This window comes from Falco cherrug, chromosome 3 (genome assembly GCF_023634085.1).
Source record: "Falco cherrug isolate bFalChe1 chromosome 3, bFalChe1.pri, whole genome shotgun sequence".
NCBI lineage: Eukaryota > Metazoa > Chordata > Aves > Falconiformes > Falconidae > Falco > Falco cherrug.
The window spans coordinates 94,151,148-94,170,085 of NC_073699.1; the positions used below are offsets into that span (position 1 = coordinate 94,151,148).

At 42.3% G+C, this 18,938-nt stretch overlaps 1 protein-coding gene across 8 annotated transcripts in view; it reads left to right on the top strand.

The window, feature by feature from the left end:
* FARS2 (phenylalanyl-tRNA synthetase 2, mitochondrial) overlaps positions 1-18,938 on the top strand; it is a 249,579-nt gene that overhangs the window by 148,231 nt on the left and 82,410 nt on the right. The window contains exon 7 of one of the 8 annotated variants that reach the window (XM_055706124.1): positions 8,277-8,330. The exons of the other annotated variants lie outside the window; for them this stretch is intronic. Within the exon in view, the coding sequence (XP_055562099.1) occupies positions 8,277-8,315 (39 nt within the window). The 3' untranslated portion in view covers positions 8,316-8,330. Of the gene's footprint in view, positions 1-8,276; positions 8,331-18,938 lie in introns of those variants that run through there. 8 annotated transcript variants of the gene reach the window in all.

An 18,938-nucleotide genomic window follows, 5' to 3' on the forward strand; every position in this document is an offset into this window, starting at 1 on the left:
TGAGTTGCTTATCATTTTCATGTTTAACTTCAAATGAAGTCAGGTGTAGTGAACCAATCTGAAGGTGACAGAGGCATAGTTTACTGTGGATAGACTCAGAGGAAAGCACACGGTTTCTAGAAAACTAAAAGTGACGGAAATATTTTTTCTTTTTTTAGTTGGTGCTGTTTGGTAAACCTCAGCTAAGCAGGAGTCACTAGGAGCACATGGTTTTGCACTGTTTTGCTGGGTAACTGTGTCATCAATAGGAGAGTAGTGACAATGTCTTGGTAGTTCTTTTAAGCATTTCTTCTTGCTGAGCAGCTTTGGTTTCAGCTGGTGTTGGTTCAGCTTGGAACAAGGAGAAAAGCTCTACAACCCAGAAATGATGTTGTAGAGTCATGAAGTTGAAGCTTGCTGGCCGATGTACATTTTGAAGTAATAACGTGAATCAGGAGGTATGATACAATAGATGGGGGGCTTCAAGGAAGCTGACACTGTGCTCTAACTTAGACCAAAGGAAAAGACTGGAGTAATATCACCAGGCCATTGACAGACCATTCTTGCATTAACGTGTTTGCCCTTGTATCCTAACAAACAGGCCAATGAAAAGTATACAGACTGGGAGAATGAGGGGTGTGGGAGAGGGGTAGCAGAAGCGGAAAGCTGGCTTGTTTGCAGTCTTTCTCTCTTCCAAAGAAAGGATATAGCCAATGCTTTAGAAACAGATTTTTGCTCTGGTATCAAGCATTTCTTAGGGACCTTTTATCTTTTTCTTTTTCTTTTTTCTCTTTTTCCTTTTAACACATACATACACACACCCACTTGGATATCCCACCTTCAGTTTTGGTAAAATAATTCTCCCTAACTCTTAGTTCATATTTTTCAACTCTGTCTCTGAATATAAGAGACTAGAGGCAAGCTTGGTTTTTTGTTTGATAGGAAGTCTGTGTCCACCTTTCATCTGATATCTGACATAGAGCTTTTTCAAGGTCAGTTCTGTACATACTTCTACTACATACTAGCATTGGTTATTGACCAATTGACCAAAAAGGTTAATGACCCTTTGAGTGAGAATACCATGAATTAATCTTTGGTGCTACCATAAGGTCTTGGGTGATTGGAGCTAATAAGACAATTTGTATTTCTTTCCTTTCTGTTATTTTTAACGTGTGCTGTAAAACCAAGTTGGCAGACCTTCTCCACTTGTCTTACTTTCTAAAGAGTCATAATTAATCACATGGTTAATTCATATCATATTTGAAAGAAAACTTTTAGCCTGTCCTCCAGTGTTGATGTTGCAAGAAATCTCAATGGATATTTAAAAAATGTCAGATTTTCTGCATGCAAGGCCATGCAGTACTTTTCAGCCTGACTCAACTGAAGCAAGACAGACCAGGTATTCTGAGAGCCTTTCATTACACACATTGAGTCCTTCAGCCTCAGAAGTCCTGGGTAAATGTCCATTCTTTATGTGCCTAACTGAGACAGACCTCTCAGCTTTTGGATACTCCTGCCATCATTTTGTATAATCTGAATATTATACGCTATCATAAATATTTTTCTTTCTGTTCATTAAAATGTTCTTCAAATGCATGAAGTCATAGCAGTAAACTTCAATAATAGCTGGGCTAAATATACTCTTGTTCAAAAATGGAATTTAATTGGAGCATTTTCTTGGGATTTAAAGTATATGTTTTGTGCCTTTTAACAGCCTGAACATGTCAGACTTTTCCCTCTGTCATCAGTTGCTCAGTGTATGTGTGCAGGCTTCAGCAGGTCAAAAAGCTGCTGGGAAAAGCTGACAGTGCTTGTACCGTTGTGGCCACTCAGCACAGTGGTGTTAGAGTGCTGCTCCCCACAGATCAAATTACTGCATTGGTTTGGATTACCAAACTATAATTTGACACAAGTCACAGCAGTGTAGGGGATCAGAGGCTGGTAACTTGCCTTCAATCACTTATGTAGGCATTCTGCTCAGCCTGAAACGAAAGGCTGAGGACGGGCATGGCAGGAGGGACTAAGCACCTGCAAGGAGTAATGGAACAAAACAAATGGCTTGGATCTGATTTAGCACACTGTGTTACATGTGTGTTTGTCAGGGCTCTGAGTGTAGGTGCATGTAATCACTTTCAGGTTCATGCTGAGCCAGCATTCTTAAAAAAAAAAAAAGAGATGTGTCCATGGGCTGAAAACTCTCAAGAAAAGGTACAAAAATGAAATGACATTTAGGGAAGGAAGGCACTCATGGTTCAAATGAAGTGAGGTGTGCCCAGAGGTGCTGATTAAAATGAATGGGCTCTGGTGGCAGGACAGTTCCTGGAACCTCCATCATTTCCCTGCCACGGCGAGCAAGCAGCGTGTCATGTCAGTTGACTGCTGGTGCATTCTCTCCTTACGAATTCACTTTCATTTGATATTGCTGGCAGTTGTGGCTTCTGTAGTTTAAATAATTATTTATTTCAATTGCATATGAGCCTTGTGGCTGGAACTGAGGTCAACAGAAGCATGTTTATGCTGTTCAAAGGGAAGCACGCTGGTGCAGAGGGAATCTGGATCAGATTCCTAGTGGACTGCAGACTCCCTTTGTGAGATTATGGGAGTTGCTTTCTTCTTTTCCTCATTTCTGCAATATCTGTAATATTCTGCAGTATCTGCAGTAAGCCTAGCACCACCTACTTTTTACCACTCCCTTCCATCATCTCTGGGTGCTGCTCCTTCTGATGGTGCCAGGATAGCCAAAGCTCCTAGAGCAGCTCTGCTGGGAGACCTGAGGGACTAGTAGTAACCTTTGGCAGTGAAGTGAGGAGAGTTGACAAGCAGCTTGAATTGGCACTGTTCACCTCGGGCACAGATGCAGCCAGAATGGCATATGTGGCCCTAAGCTAGGAGACTGCCTCTGCTTCGGAAAGTGAGGAGTCAATGTTAGCGGACATGAGAAAAAGTGTGTCTTCAGAAAGATGTAATTGTGTGGAAAGAAGCGATTCGTTATATGGGAAAGGAAATCAAAGTCATCTCATCTTTCTCCTGTGCAATATAGCAAAGGCTGGGCCTCACTCACCCCGATTTGCTTTTGCTTAGCGTGCCGTAGGAATTAAGCCCCTATTGCAATGGCAGAGGATTTATCCGTAGCCCAGTTTGCACTGTTTGCTACGTATGTGAGCCCTCTTGCTCACAGTTACACAGTACAACTTTTTTACCTTGCTGTGCACTTTTTGGGTTTCTGAGACAGTCATCATCCCTGTGCATCTTTCCTCTGCACATACCTCATTGCTGGGAGTTGCTGGGAGACATATAGCTTGTTCTGAAGCCTTAGAAGATGCTGAAAATAAAATTCACTGGCATCTCCAAGGGGAAACTTTTGCAAATTAAAACGTCTTAGTCTATATCCTTTATTCCATGCTTGAGAAGGAGAGCGTCAAAATTATAAGCCAGCCATTTCAACCAGTTTGATCTTATTACATTCACTGCACAGGGTGGGTCTGTCTGATCCATCATTAGTATGCTACTCCATATAATTTATATTTATCTTCTTAGTCTGTGATTAGCTTTATTTTCCGATAAAAAAGTAAATAGATTCACCGGCTGCTACATTTTCAGATATTTTTCATCCAGATTAGGTAACTCCATGCTTAAATGGTTATTCATTTATTATGTTTACTTTCTAATAGTGCATCTATTAAAGGCAAATACGCAACATTAGTATGTAAATTTAACTTGGATGTCTGAACAAATGAGGTACAGCCTCAACTGTGATTTATTGTCTAATTACTTTTACTGTAATTGAAGATATATAGTGTGTGTGTATGCTTGTGGAAGTACAACAGAGAATAGATGATGGCGTAGCATAAACATTTTATTGGCGTGACTTTGGGAAGGTTGAATTTCTTATGAGTGACTTACGTAGATCATCCTAAGTGAATATCCATAAAACCTTTACAATGCTGTACATCATCTCAGGTTTGTCTGTATACTCTGCAGAACATTGTGAAACTCCCTTTTTTAGTATTGGATAGCCATGAAAAGATGGAAAAATATCTTCTTTGCAGAGATGCTGCACTAAGCTGCACAATTGGATTAGAAATCACTTGGTCATCAAGTCTTCTCTTATCAGGATGTTATATCTCATATTGTTTGTAGACAGTGCTGGTGCTGAAGCTCTAGGAACCTGCGTCCTCTAGCCCCAGTCAGGCAAGTACTGAAGGACATGCTGAGCTTTAAACGTGCAGGCAGTCCCATTTAAAACAATGGGATGAGTCCTGTGCTCACTCAAACATAAGCTGAATGCCTAAATAGTTTCAGGTCAGAGATCTCCATACTACCGGGGATCCAGATAGAGTGATCACCAACTTGAAGGACTGAAGCAGAAGAAACTTTCAAAATGGCCGTTATGAGCAATGAGAGTTTAATCTGATAAACCACAAACTTCATTTGCAAAATCTTTGATCCAAGCCAGTTTTACTGATCAACACTTGGGTAAAGAAAGTCAACAAACAAGCATCTGGAGAGTAAACAGGGCTTGGATTCCCATTCTCAATCAAAGACAATTGGCTTAAAACAAAGGAAGGCAAGAAGAAAATAGGGGCTCAGAAATGAGGAGATTGGATACAAGAAAAAACAAACCACTGAGAGGAGACCAAGTAAGAGAAAAAAGCTGTATTTTGGGCATTGGGGACAATATGAAAAAGTCTGCGGGCAAACAGAAAATTTAAACAAGATGAGCGGGGGCAGGGGAAGAGGAAAAAGGCACAGAAAAGGAGAGCAGTTTTAAGTCAAAAAACTGTTGAGACTGGTGCAAAAGTCTTTTTCTAAATCAATCAAGAGTCTTCTCAGACTTTGTACTGTACGTATCTACTCTTGGTCTCTTTTTGGAAAATCAAGAAGTATGAGTGACCACAAAAATTATGACCACAAACTATCAAAGCCATTCTGTACTTTAATGTATTATCCCCAGTCTCAGTGAAGGGTGGTGTTGAAAGCAAGGAATGTGTTGTCTGAGAGTAATGACTGAAACATCTATAGCAGCTCTCCAAAACTCAAAAACAGAAGAGATGAAAACTTGTATATCCAATGCTATTCTGCACTAACTTATTTTGTGGACTTTTTAAGTCCAGGTCTGAAAAACAAGCAGCTTACATACCAGTGAACCACAAACGAGTAATATAGTGGATTTTCCATCATACGTTATAGTAAACAGATGCTCAGACATGCATGGCATTTCACTGGAGCACAACTGGACCTGTGCGCTAAGCATTTCAATGTAATGAATTTTCCAAACACATTCAGTGTTTTCTCTGGCTATTCTTAGCTTTTATTTCCCCAAGTAAAACCTAACTGAGGATTTTTTTCCGCGGCTGCCGTTCTATAACCTGTCCATCTCTTGTTGAAAAGCAAGATTGTATCTCACCCTGTACAGAAGTGTAGATATGGGAGGGTATTGACGCATGTTACCTGTATTAGTTCAGTGTGCTAGAAACAGCAATATGGGAACCAAAACCTGCCTTACCTTCCCCCCACAGCCTGGCTTTCATTCATCTTCATCGTGTTAGGATCTAAGGCTAATTCAGGTTGGAAGGGACCTCAGGAGATGTCTAGGCCCACCTCCTGCTCCAAGTAGGGTCGTCTCTGAAGTCAGGCCAGGTTGCTCAGAACATTATCCAGCTGCATCTTGAAAACCTCCAAAGACGGAAACTGCACAAGCTTTTTGGGCAACCTATTCTACTGCTTGACTGTCCTCATGTTTTTTCTTTTATCCATTCTGAAATTCTCTTGTTTTGACTTACATCCATTGCCTCTCATCCTCCCACCGTGCATAGGAGTGAAAACCCTGCGTCTATCTTGTTGATGACCTCTTTATATGTACTTGTAGGTTGCTTTTAGGTTCCCCTGAAGCTGTTTTTTCTGTAGGCTGAACAAACCCAGCTCCCTCGGCCGTTCCTCACAGGGCAAGTGTTTCAGACCCCTGATCTTCTTGGTGGCCCATTGCCGAAATTGCTTCAGTTTGTCAATGTCTTTCCTGTGCTGGGGGAGGCGGCTGAAACTGGATGCAGCATGCTGGATGCGGTCTAAGAAGCACTGGGTAAAGAGGGATAATCACTCCCCGTGATCTCCTGGCTGTGCTCTTTTTGCTGCCAGGGTGCACTCATGCCCAATCGCCTCCCACCTGGAGCCCCCCGGTCCTTCTCAGCAGAGCCGAGTTCTTCTCTTTGCATGTTTTCTTGTTACACCTTCTGTGGCTCATCATGGAGATGTTGCTTTTCTTCACTGTCAAGGCTCTTCATAGCCTGTTCTCACCAGCAGTTCTTAGTCCTTATGCAGAAACTGGTGCCTGCATCAAACTGCACAGTGATTTCAGCATTTCTTCCTACTTGTGAAATCCCCATTTTTCATGGTTTAACTCCAGCCAGAAACTAAGTACCATGCAGCCACTCACTCACTCCACCTCCATCTCCCCAGAGGGATGGGGAGGTGAATCGGAAAGGAATGTAAAACTCAAGGGTTGAGATAAGAACAATTTAATAATTAAATAAGAGGAAAAAAACCACAAAGCAATAATTTAATAATAACAACAATTGTAACAAGGAGGATGGAGAAGGGGAGAGGAATAAAATCTGAAGGGAAGGGAGCAAAAACAAGTGATGTGCAATATCACAGTTAGAAATACAGTTGTTCACCACCCACTGACTGACCAATATCCAGCCAGTCCCTGAGTATCAACTGGGAGATCCCAGCCAACTCCCTCCAGTTTATATACTGAGCATGATGTTCTATCGTATGGAATATCCCTTTGGCCAATTCAGGTCAGCTGTCCTGGCTCTGCTCCCTCCCATGTTCTTGTGCCCCTCCAACCTCCCCACTGGCCAGACTTAAGAAACTGAAAAGCCCTTGACTTAGTATAAAGATTACCTAGCAACAACTAAAAACATCTGTTACCAAAATTATTCTCGCACCAAATCCAAAACACAGCATTGTACCAGCTACTAAGAAGAAAATCAACTCTATCCCAGCTGAAACAGGACACCATGTCAGCATTTTCAGTTTTCTCTGATACTGCTTCTCACACTGGGGAGGTGCTCTCTCTGATACCCGCTTCCCTGTTCTCTTTCAAGCCTCACCTTCATCAGCTCCCAATTATTTGTGATGCCTACCACAACAGCTGGCAGTACCTGTCTGAGGTGGTGAAGAGCTGAAAGACCTGTCTGTCATTTTTGTGAGTTTCATTCCATGGTTCCAGTAGACTTTACCTCCAGCCTTCACCTGCTTGTTGTCATTTGTCCTACAGTTAGTATCAGCTTTTAGGGGCAGGAACCATCACTGAACTCCACATTTTGATTCTCGATCTGTGGAACACTTAGTGTGCCAGAACCCAGGCCCATGACTAAGGCTGCACTGAGATGATATTACTGAAACTCTTGGTAAAAATAACCATGGATGGGGGATGTGATTTCCAGCAATCCAGCTGCTACCCTTTGAACTAATACCAATGATACAGGTTTTCACTCATACCCTGTTTCCATCCCTCCACACACCCAGTCTTACTAATAGCCTCCAGTTGAACCTGGACAAATCAGCAATAGTTTAATTCCTTTCTGCTTGTACTTGGAAAAAGGTCAATAGCCCTTTGTGCTTAGATTAGTTAGTGATATTTATCTTACATAATGTCTCCATCTGTTGTCTGCTGGAGCACCAAAGGATGAAGCAAATCCATGTCATCCATCTAGCAGCCACCTTGATAATAGTCAGATGTACAGAGGAGGCTATGATACTCATTAGCAAAACTATAGCTCTTTTCCTCCCCTTCACCTGTGTTCCTTGAAAATACTTAAATTCTAGGTTGTTTTCACAGTTCTAGAATATTTGAAAACTCTGATGTTCACCTCCATTAAGTTGTCACGTGCCAATAGCAGATTTGGTCTTGCTGGTGGTGACTTGTAGTAAAATAGCTGTTTGAGCTCTTCTTTCTGGACATTAAGAGATTTCTGCTTTGTACACAACTGTCCCGGTGGAATTTGTTTAGAGTGGGTGGAGTGTGTGTTTCTATGTATATGTATGTACAAAGAACAAACTATTGCATCCTTACTTTCAGTTTTCTATGCTAGCACACAGTTAAATCCCTAATAGAGTTTTTATGACATGGCAGATAATTCTAAAACCTGGATGATTTGCTCAAGTTCTTATCTATGTGGGAAGTCCAGGCTTTACTAACAAACCTAGAGAGTGCCACGAGGGCTTTTGGAAGCTGGCAATGTAAAATACCAGTGTTTCCACCTGGAAGATGTCATCTCTTTTGATTTCAGGTCAGTCACAGACAGCAGTTGAAACTTCTCTCTGTTTGAAGGATTTTGGTGGTTTTGTGACTGGTCTGTACCACTTATTCCCAGAGCCTTGGTTGTCACCAGCATCAGGATGAGAAGTTAATTTTTCTTCTTTCCCATGTACCCACGTACTGTTTTGCTCTGCTGTTCCAGTTGTACTGCAGCAGCTACTTTTGTGGCTACGCTGTGAGGTGGATCAGGGACCCTTTTTTCTCTGCAGTTCCTTAAAGCTATTGTCAGTTCCCTGATCTACTTCTCAGTGTTGCCCCATGCCCTCAGCAGAACCGAGGAGACAGCACTTCTCTTTTTGGAGGCAGGATAAACTCAGAAGTGACTGAGGAAGGATGGGAGGAAAAAACCTGAAGGTGGCTTTGCCGCTGGATCATGTGTCACAGCACTGTGGCCCGCATGCATAAGCAGCACAAGGGAAAGGTGATGGGTCGGTGAGGGAAGTGAGCAGCCAGGGTGGAAAGAGGAGCCTTTGCTAGCTGGGAGTCTTCTACCTTTTCCTTCCATGTATCTTGGACAACCAGAACCTCAGTCCTGGGGGAAAAAAGGAAGAAGCCCAGAAGTAACTGAAAGAAAATTCAGTGACTAGAGAAGAAAGGACAGAGTAACTTGAAGACATACAGCTGTTCTTGTTGAAAGTTTTTTGTGACTTTGATTCCATTAGTGGCATCTCAAGCAAAACACAACTGTGCAATGCTTGCGAGATCCAAAGGCCACTGAACCTGTAGATGTGTCCTGTGGATTTCAAATTGGACTCTCCATATCTTCCCAAACAGGTGTTTGCCATTGTCCTTCCATGCAATTAAGGTAAAAATATTTTCACATAAAAAAAAGGAATGTTACCTGTTCAAAAACAAATGAAAGGGTCAAGATAACTTCTTTTTTTTTTTAAGTGTCTCTCTGTAGTCTTAAAAGTTGGAATGAAATAACAGAAACCCAGCCTCTCACGAATCTTCAGGAGTGATAATATTCACAGCACATCCCACAAAAGGCTTTGGTACAAGCGAAAGAAAAACCAGTAGTGCCTCAAGACTGTCCATCTCAGGTGTGGCTGAATTTCGAGCATGTTACTGGTTTAAAGAATGACAGGTGAATATGTAGAGAATGCGGTACGCCCAGCAGGTTTATCATCAATACAAGTGAAAGAGATTCCTAACAACTGGAAACAGGGACGTCCTTCCAATTTGTTTTTAAACAAAAAGGAGCAACTGTAGCCTTGACTGAATTTTGAGCTCACCCCAACATGATGAAAATAAAGGAATTTCCAGTCAGGAATGCTGCTGCAATATACAGTTATATTTAAGTAGAATCATTTTGCTGCTAGTGTCTTTTTTTTTGTAGGCAAAAGTCAATGCAACCTAGTCAAAGTACACCAGATACCATTTAAATGATTACTTAGCAAAAACTGCAATAAGCTTCAAAAAGCATGTGTTACTGTGCTTTCCTCTGATCTCTAAACCTCATATACTGGTTGAGGCTCTTTAAAACAAATAGCTCACAAATGAGTAATTCTGCTGCTGAATATATCAACCAATCTTTATTGCATCCCAAATGATGAAGTATAATGGTTATACAAAGCGTTTAAATAAGCCGTGGAGCAATTTCCAGCGGTGATATATATGCTGAAACCACATTAAATTAATATTAGGTGAAGGAGTAAAACTGGAAATCTAAAACAACAATAGATTTTGTATTGGTTATGTGAAGCCACAAGAACCAGCTGGTGGTGGTTTCAGCAGGAATCCACAGATGTTGAGAGCTCTGTCTTACTGTCTCTACAAAAGTATGTAGCTAGTTAAGGAGGGTAACCCTTACACTTTTGCCAATATTTTTTTCCAATATCGGTTCAATTACAGTGTGGTGAATAGAATTCTGGCTGGGAGGGGATAGTACAGTAACTGTCCTGACTTTAGTCTTTGGCCCTGACCTGAGAAGTGACTCAAATTTTACTACTCAATGATTGTGGTTTCCATGCAGTTTACAGTTGTAGTTGTCTTGTGCCTCCTGCCTCAGTATGTCTTCTCCAACACTGTTCTAGGGTGGAAAGTTCATCAGGACAGGGGCTGTCTTTTTGTGCTCCATCTACCTAGTGGGACCCTGGTTTCTGACTGGCAGTCCTAGGTAATTATCACAGTCTGAATAGCTGCATGCCTACAGCAGAGTTAAATGCATCTTTGTGAGTGTACATTATGCATTTTATGTAAGAATAAACTCCCGTTTCAAATGTGCCTAAGCAACTTGCTATGCAAGTGTGTGTCTTCGGAGATACAGGTATGTGTCAGTATGCATACGCAACCACAGCAATATAAAGGGGGTGGGGGGTGGGGAGAGATCTTGAAACCAATAGGAAATATGCTCTAGTTCTTTTTAACCAGTTTTGGATAAAAGGATGGGGTTTATCATAAGTGAATTTACTTGATAGCTGTTTTAACATTTGTACCTATGTTTTACACACAAAAGATACATCTTGCAAAGTGTTTTTGGTAAAGTGGTCCCTAAAAATCATACCTAAACTCCTACAGTCATCATTTGCATCGTGATTAGCCATTGCAGCTCAGCTGTAGAGTGTCCCTAGGAAATGAGGGCTGGGGAGAACAGTCTGAGTACATGTGTGCATATGTGTGAACATGAGCACCTTTTGAAGTACATGGTGTTAATAAAAAACCCTGATTTGCAGCTACCCCTTCTCTGATCAGAATATGAATTAGGCTACAGAGAATAGCTGAACAGCAGAAGGCACAGTTGGGAAGAACCATCTTATTCTTATCATACCCATCCTCAATTTCCCTCATCTTGCTAGTGTGAGACACACACAGACCATAGTAGTGACAGCCTAAAACAAAATGTGACAAGTAATTCTTTGGGGTGCATATGCTGCAGAGGATTTGGTTTTGCAATTTTCTAAAAACTAATAATAGGAAGAAATCACCTCTTTTGACAATTGCTTGCATCCTGCTCACATGTTAAATTCAGTTTGCATAATTATTCGTACGTGTAACCTGTCATCCTGAATCACCAACAGTGAACCCATTTTCTGATTCTTGTAAAATAAGGAAAGGCATTAAAGAAATATCTGTTCTGCACAAGGATTCTGCTTGTGGAGGTTTAAGTGTTCTTTACATTTTGTCATTCCATACTTAAATGCTTAGTGTACTTTTTGTGCTTCATCTGTTCTCGGCTTATTGGGTTCTCTGTAGTTTTCCATTTCTAAGTGTTGTTACTCTTTAACAAGTGTATAGCTTTAGGAATGCTCAGGGTCTGCCTGAAAGGAAAAATCAAAGTCTTTTCTCCCTCTTCTGAGTATTGGACAAGTAAGTAGAGCCTTTCTTTTCTGTTTCTCTTTAGCTTACCTACTGTTCTTTAAATTTAGGTACTGTTTTTACCTTGCTACACTACCCTGGTGTTTCATTATTTGTTTTACACTTTGGGGTTATGATTTATATAATATAGTACTTAAAGGGGAAAAAAGTGAAGTTTACTCTAGAAAGTAAAGTACTGGATTTCACGAAGAATCACTGCAACTCAGGCAGTTTCCCCAAGTGAAGAAGGAAACCCAGCAATTTAAAGTGGCACTGGAGAGCATGAAGACTGTTTCAAAACCACCAGAAATCTGCTTAGGTAAATTGCTGTACATGGCAGTTGGGATCTTTTCATTTCCTAGGGAGCACAGACTTTCATGATGCACTATCTAAGTAGCATTTGCCAGATGATACAGATTAGCTCATAAGTCCAAGAAGCGTAGAAATATGAGGACATTCCTTTGTAGCACAGCAATGTCCAGGTCATTATGAGCAGTTGTACTTGGCCAAGAAATATGAAGCATCATTGCTGTTGTCTTGGAAATCTCTATGCTTTTTAGGAGGGAGAAAGAAAAAAATAAATACAGCTTGTTAGGCAGGATGAAGAACACTTTCAGGTGTTGCGTGTGTCTGTAAGATTTGTGATGCCAGCTTATTTTGGCTTTAGTCATATTCAGGTGTTCTGGAGATTCTGCTATTTAAACAATAACTCTTTGGAATGGTGGATTTAATGAGCAGAAAAGGAAATACAATCAACAGTACTTTATATGAGATTTTTTTGTCTAAGCTGAAATAAAATGTTGGGTGCAATTTGTTTCCATTGTTATGCTATGTATTTGGAAGAAATACATCTTCATATTGCTGCAGTCTCTTTCCACATACTTGCATTCTTTATTTTAATATAAATCTTTTATATGAATTGTTGATGTGTGCAGTATTTTACCCAACTGAGCTATTTATCTTGGCATTATTATTAAGCATAATGAGAAAAACCATACAAACCAAACCGTAAAGGAGGAGGAAACCTGACTTCTGAGGATGGCAGACACTGAGTGCCTGCAGCAACCAGTGCCTTCTGCAGGAATTGCAGGTGCTCAGCACCGCTCAAGAAGAAATTCTCAGTATTTGCTGAGAAGTTGGTTTTCTGCTGTGACTTATACCGGTTTATTGCCTGTTCCTTGCAGGCATGGTAGATATTTTTTAGAAAAGTGCATGATTGGTAGACGCAGTCTGTTTGTTGATGGTTTGTTTTTTGAGGTCTGTGTCTTCTCTGCCTTTTTTACCCCTGCTACAAATAAACCTGACAGAGTGATTCTGCCTGTGGGGTGGGAGATTTGGATAGGAATGACAGACAGAATATGGACAGCCCGTGCAAAACGCCGTCCTAAGTGTTGGTTATTAGGTTTAGTGTGAGAATCCCCTTTACTTACCATTTTGGTGATTCCAAATCACTGGATTCCTTCCCCAGGACACAAGCTTGCTTGTTTTTTATAGAGAACACCAAAACATAATAAACGGATGCCCCATTCATTCCCCTTTGTGTCACAATGGTTCTCTGGTAGCAACTGCTCAGATGGAAAAGTAATACCAGAAAAAGCATTTCTTGGCTTTTAGGTGTTTTCCAGTGATACATGTGTGTTTGAAATGGGAGGAGATTAGCACCATGAAACTAGCTAGCTCAGTAAGCCATTGACTGGGAGCTTGGGGAAGAAGCATGAGGAGAACGTGTGTTTTTCCACAGTAGACCTGGAACTGCTATAGGAACATGTCAGGCTAATCTCTTCTGTACACTGGTGCTTTCAAAAGAAGATTTTATGAAGCTGAGATACGGGAGCGAGTAGTAGAGAGACATCACTTTTGGTGGTTCTCTCTGTGAGTCCTGTTTGTTCAGTGGGAATGAGAAAATATTTTTGACTAGTCAAGCACAGAGCAGAATCAACGTGTGTGTGTGTGTTGGTGAGTCCAGTCAGCTGCACTGTCTGTAGGCAAATCTTCCTTGTGGCCAGTGGTGGCTTTTGCCTGGGCTCTCATCCCAAATGAAAGAGCAGGGCTGGGACCAGGGCTCCTAAACACAGCTTGGACATCAAACATTTCTGTCAGCCGTGACAAATTAAAACCTCTAGGAATGGAAAGGAACCAGGCTGGTTAGGAAGTACAACTGGAGGAAAAACAGGGATGGCTGTGGGAATGTTTGGGCAATCCTTCCCATTCCCCCAGCCCTAGAGCCCCAGAAGGCTTGCATAGTACTGCTGCCATGCCTAAGAGGAGTTGTATCTAAGGCAGCGTAGACCGAGTTCTCTTCCGTAGCTCAGCATCTTTATGCTGTTCTTCATACTTGCTTTAAAATGAGAAATCACTAACTAGAAGAAGAAAGGAGATTTGGTTTGGTAATATTGTCATTACCACAACGCCACAAAAGAAGCAATTTTCTTAGAGAAAAGACCTATGCTATACCTAACTATCCAGCTCAAGTATGCTGTCTCCCATGATGGCAAACAGCAAGTGCACAAACAGCAGAGCAGGTATGGTAACAGTGTGATCCCTCTCTACTTCTGCTGATCCTGCTTAAAGCCATAAGCAAGCTGCTGAACCAAAAATGCGGTTGGATTGCTCTGTTTGGTAGTGACTAGAGGATCTGTCCACCATGAATTTGTTCAGTTCCTTCTGGTTCCATGTAACAGATCCTTAGTTATAGTATTGTCCTGATTTTGGCTGGGATAGAGTTGATTTTCTTCCTAGTTTTGGGTTTAGTGTGAGACTGATGTGGAGAACACACTGATGTTTTAGTTGTTGCTGAGCAGTGCTTACCCCAAGTCGAGGTCTTTCCAGGTTCCCATGCTCTGCCAGTGAGAAGGTGCACAACCTGGGAGGGACCAGAGCCAGGGCAGCTGGCCCGAACTAGCCCAAGGGGTATTCCATACCACAGAACATCGTGCTCAGTATATAAACTGGGGGGCAGTAGGCAGAGAGCCACTTGAGGACCAGCTGGGCATCAGTCAGCGAGTGGTGAACAATTGTATTGTGCATCACTTGTTTCTTCTGGGTTTTAGTCCTCCTTTGTTTTTTGTTATCTCCCTTTTCATTGTTGTTATTATTGTTGTTGTTATTGTTATTATTATTTACTTTTTTCTCGTTCTTCTTCCCATCCCACTGGAGGGGAAGGGGTGGTGAATGAGCGAGAGTATGCGTGGTGCTGAGTTGCCGGCTGGGGTTAAACCATGACGGTCCTTTTTGGCACCCAACATAGGATTGATTTAACCCCAGCTGGCAGCTCAGCACCACGCAGCCACTCGCTCACCCCCCTACAGTGGGATGGGGGAGAGGATTGTAAAGGTAAGAGATAAAGACAGTTTAATTGATAAAGCAAAGCAAACCACGGAATTCACTCACCACTGCCCGTGGGCAGGCGGGTGTTCGGCCATCCCCAGGGAAGTATTGCTCCATCATGTGTAACAGTTACTTGGGAAGACAAACGCCATCACTCCGAACATACTCCACTCCCCTTTTCTAAGCTTCTACTTTATACGCTGGGCATCATGTGGTCTGGAATACCCCTTTGGTCAGCTGGGGTCAGCTGTCCCAGCCGTGTCCCCTCCCCACTCCTCCTGCCCCCCAGCCTGCTCGCTGGTGGGGTGGGGTGAGGGGCAGCAAAGGCCTTGGCTCCGTGTCAGCGCTGCTCTGCAACAGCGAAAACATCCCTGTGTTACCAACACTGTTCCCAGCACAAATCCAAAGCATAGCCCCATACTAGCCACTGTGAGGAAAATTAACTCTATCCCAGCCAAAGCCAGCACAGGTATGCAGAGTGTGGCAAAAATGCACCTTTAGTTCATTTGAAACCTGATGTCTCCCTTGCTCTCCCTGCACTTTTCCCGTTGTTTCTGTGAGAAATAAGGAAGGGCGTTTCCCTTCCCACATTGAATTAATTTTGAAGGCATTTGGGTCATTCGAAGGCACTCATGTGATATTCAAACTGAGGACAGAGCATTCTCACTCATGAGCAAAGAAAATCTCTTCCACTCGGAGTCTTCCATGTACAAGCAGAGTGCCTGAAATCCAGGGAGCACATGATGTTCCCGTAGACCCAGGGTGTTCTCTGTACCTGTATGTGAGCTTGCAGAGGTGGAGGGCTGTGTTGTGGGGAGCAAGCTGCCGTCCAAAAAGGGCTGATTATACTCGTGTGTTCATTCCTGGAGAAGCTTGGAGCACCACTGGAGGCTGACGCCCTTCTGCCATTCCCCACAGGAGGACAGAGCAGTGCATCAATCCCAGACTGGTCCATTTGCTTTGGTTTTAAGAACTTAATCCCAGAACATATGCGTATATCTGCTTATCAGACTTTATGGAAGTTCTCTGTTGAAATTTCTCCATTTTCTCCTTTGGATATATATATGTGTGTGTGTGTATACTTGTACGAATATGTAGAACTTACTATATATAACTAAGAAAAAAATTGACTTGGTGAAGGGAATGGTAGAAAACATCATAATGCAACATTGTGACTGCGAATTTCAAGCCATGACAGCCAAGAAATTCAAAATTATGTTTCCTGCAGCAACTGTGATTTGTCTATGCTGATCGTAAGTATGAAAATGTAAATCTAGAAGCATACACACTAATAAAGGAAACTTCATTATGTGCAAGGGGGCTAAGTTGCAGTTGTAAATTTGCAAATTTGAATTTCATGCCTGTTACGTGTTTAAATTTTGTATGATAACACTGAATTAATGTAGTTTCACCATGGAATATATTAAGAAAGGCTTAGCTACTACAGCACTGTAGCTTTCATTTCAATGAGAATATGACGTTGCATTAAAACTGTATAGTTTATGTACATATTTCTCCCAAACATGGGCAATGCAGGACTGTTAAAACTTGACAGCCACGATGCTGCTAAATCTCATATTTTTCTGACATAGGCTGGTGATGGCAGTAAAGCGTGGCTGGCTTTTTGGCTGCTATGGAGTTGCTAACCCAGTTTTTAGTACATGTCATCGTTAACCTTGTATTTGTGTCACTGTTGTCAAAATACAAGTACAGCTTTTTTCTCCGCTGTGTTTGTCGCTCATTTGTTGTGTCCCCCCCATCTGCAGCTGGCAGCAGGGAGGGAACTGAGGCAACAGCCAGAGCACAAAACTTCTGTCCACTTGGCATGTTACACTCATGGTTACTGCATCTGAGAAAATGTATGGTTGGGGTTTTTTCCTAATGCCAAATATTTGTGGAAAGTGCCGAGGTTCATCTCATTTTTTGGGACTCTGGGCTAAAGATACTGGTTGGCCTTGTGCTGGTTTATTCGCTGGCACTGGCTGTGCATTATCCCCAACTAGTTTTCCTCTGGAGATGGGTGCTTCTGCCACGTATTGTATTTTCTTTCCTGTGCAGCTGTGTGGTTTCTGGATCAAGGCTAGCTGGTGATCCTTTGCTCTGTGTGGATGAACAGAGACTATTCTTACAGTTACCACTTGATTCCTGCTGCCAAGGTGTGCAGAGTAGTGCCCTGGTGTGGCAGTGTATGCAGAGACCAAGTATCTGCTGTTTTATGCTGACAGATGAGTTGGTGGAACTTGTTTAGGACAGCTGTCTCCCAATGCCTCAAGCTGCTGCAATACTTCAACATATTTTAGCATAAAACACTGAGAGGAGCAATTTTCAGCTGGCCACAGCAGGCTGTGAACTGCAGTCATGGAGGAACAGGAACATGTTTGTTTTATTATGTTTGGTTTATCATGTTTATGGATGTGATTACTGCAGGGGCAATAATCTTGGACAGGAGGGTAGAGAAGAGGGCTGGGGATGAGCAATGCCCTATACTGTCACAAACCCATGTAGAAAAGTCACAGCCCTGAGCTTTCAGTGATGTTCCCCTCGGACGCATCTAGGTATGGACAAGGTAGGCTGGCAGAGCAGGATACAGCACTGGTGTCCAGCTACTCATTTCTACAATAAAATTAGCATCCTGAGAGAGAAAAGCTTGTAATTTTAGTGAGCACTTGGCTTTGTTACTAACCAGAGAAAGAAATGTGACTAATGACTAGTAAACATGTATCATTGAGGGTGGACCATTATAAGCTTCCATTTTATTATTTAAAAAAATGGTAGTAATGTAGTGCTCCTAAATGCTTTCACCTTGGATGATTGAAAAGTGCAGTGTCATTATTTGCAATATTCCGTACAACGCGGGCTCACTGGAGTCGTATAGATAGTGTAATCGCTGGGAAAGCACTCCTGTTTTCCTAGGCTGTTGAAAAATGTCAAAGATAGTGCACTGCAGTGTTTGAAATGGAAAGTAAACAGAACATTTAAAGTGGCACTGTAGTGACAAAGATCTGATGGGACCAAAGAAGTGACGCAGAGTTGTCTGTGCGTCGGCAGTGCTGTCTGCCAGGCCTGGCCAGCACTTTGCTGCAGCATTCTGCAGGTGGGATCAGCTCTGCCTCTCCCTAAGCATCTTTTCACTTCCTCAAAAACCGAAGGGAGGTGCCCGGGCCGTGGAAGGAGGGACAGCGGGGCTTCCAGGCTTGGGCAGCATGCTAGGAGTCGGCCAACACACAGGCAGTGGAGCCAGCCGGTGTCCTGTTAACTTCTTGGAGCACAGTGCTGGAGCACGCCTAAGTTGTGAAGAGAACGTAGCTGGAAGTGGTGGCTGGAGGTGATAGTAGAGCAAAAAATGTAGTTGGAAGAACACATTGCTCTCAAGAGAACCCTTTAAAATGTCTGTAAGTTCATAAGGAAATGTTCTTCGGGGCTGCTGCCTTGAACTGGGAAAGGGATCAAAGTCCATGGGCTTTAGACAGCTCTGCTGTTAACGGGCAGGAGAGGCCAGGAAAGGAGGACAGTGATGGCAGTGGGGTCTGTTGGACCCCATGGTATGTATCTGCTGAGGTGCCTGAATACAAACTTAGTAACTTCATTCTGACCTGCCAGTTGGAGACTCTTGTCGTATCCTCTTCACGTTTTATGTGTAGCTAATGAATAATTATATAGCTTATATAGCTCTACCACAATCAGATCAATACATTGGAGAACAAGGAATTTTATCCTTATACTAACTTTAGTGTTGATACAATACTTACTGCAGTGATGTTGCAGCCAGGTGGTGAAGGGACAGTACAATATGGGATTATTGCCTTGCTTTTTACCCGAAAAGATTTTTCTGCATTATAAGGCTCTGAGAAAAAGTAGGTACCTAGAAATAAAAAAAGAAATGCTTATTGTTTTAAGCATTTCTCCTTCTAGTCTTTGTAACACACACAAGCATACACACAGGCATGCACACACAAAATTACGAGATTTCTGTGTCCAGGCTAGTAACACCATGGATTGAGTCAAAGAA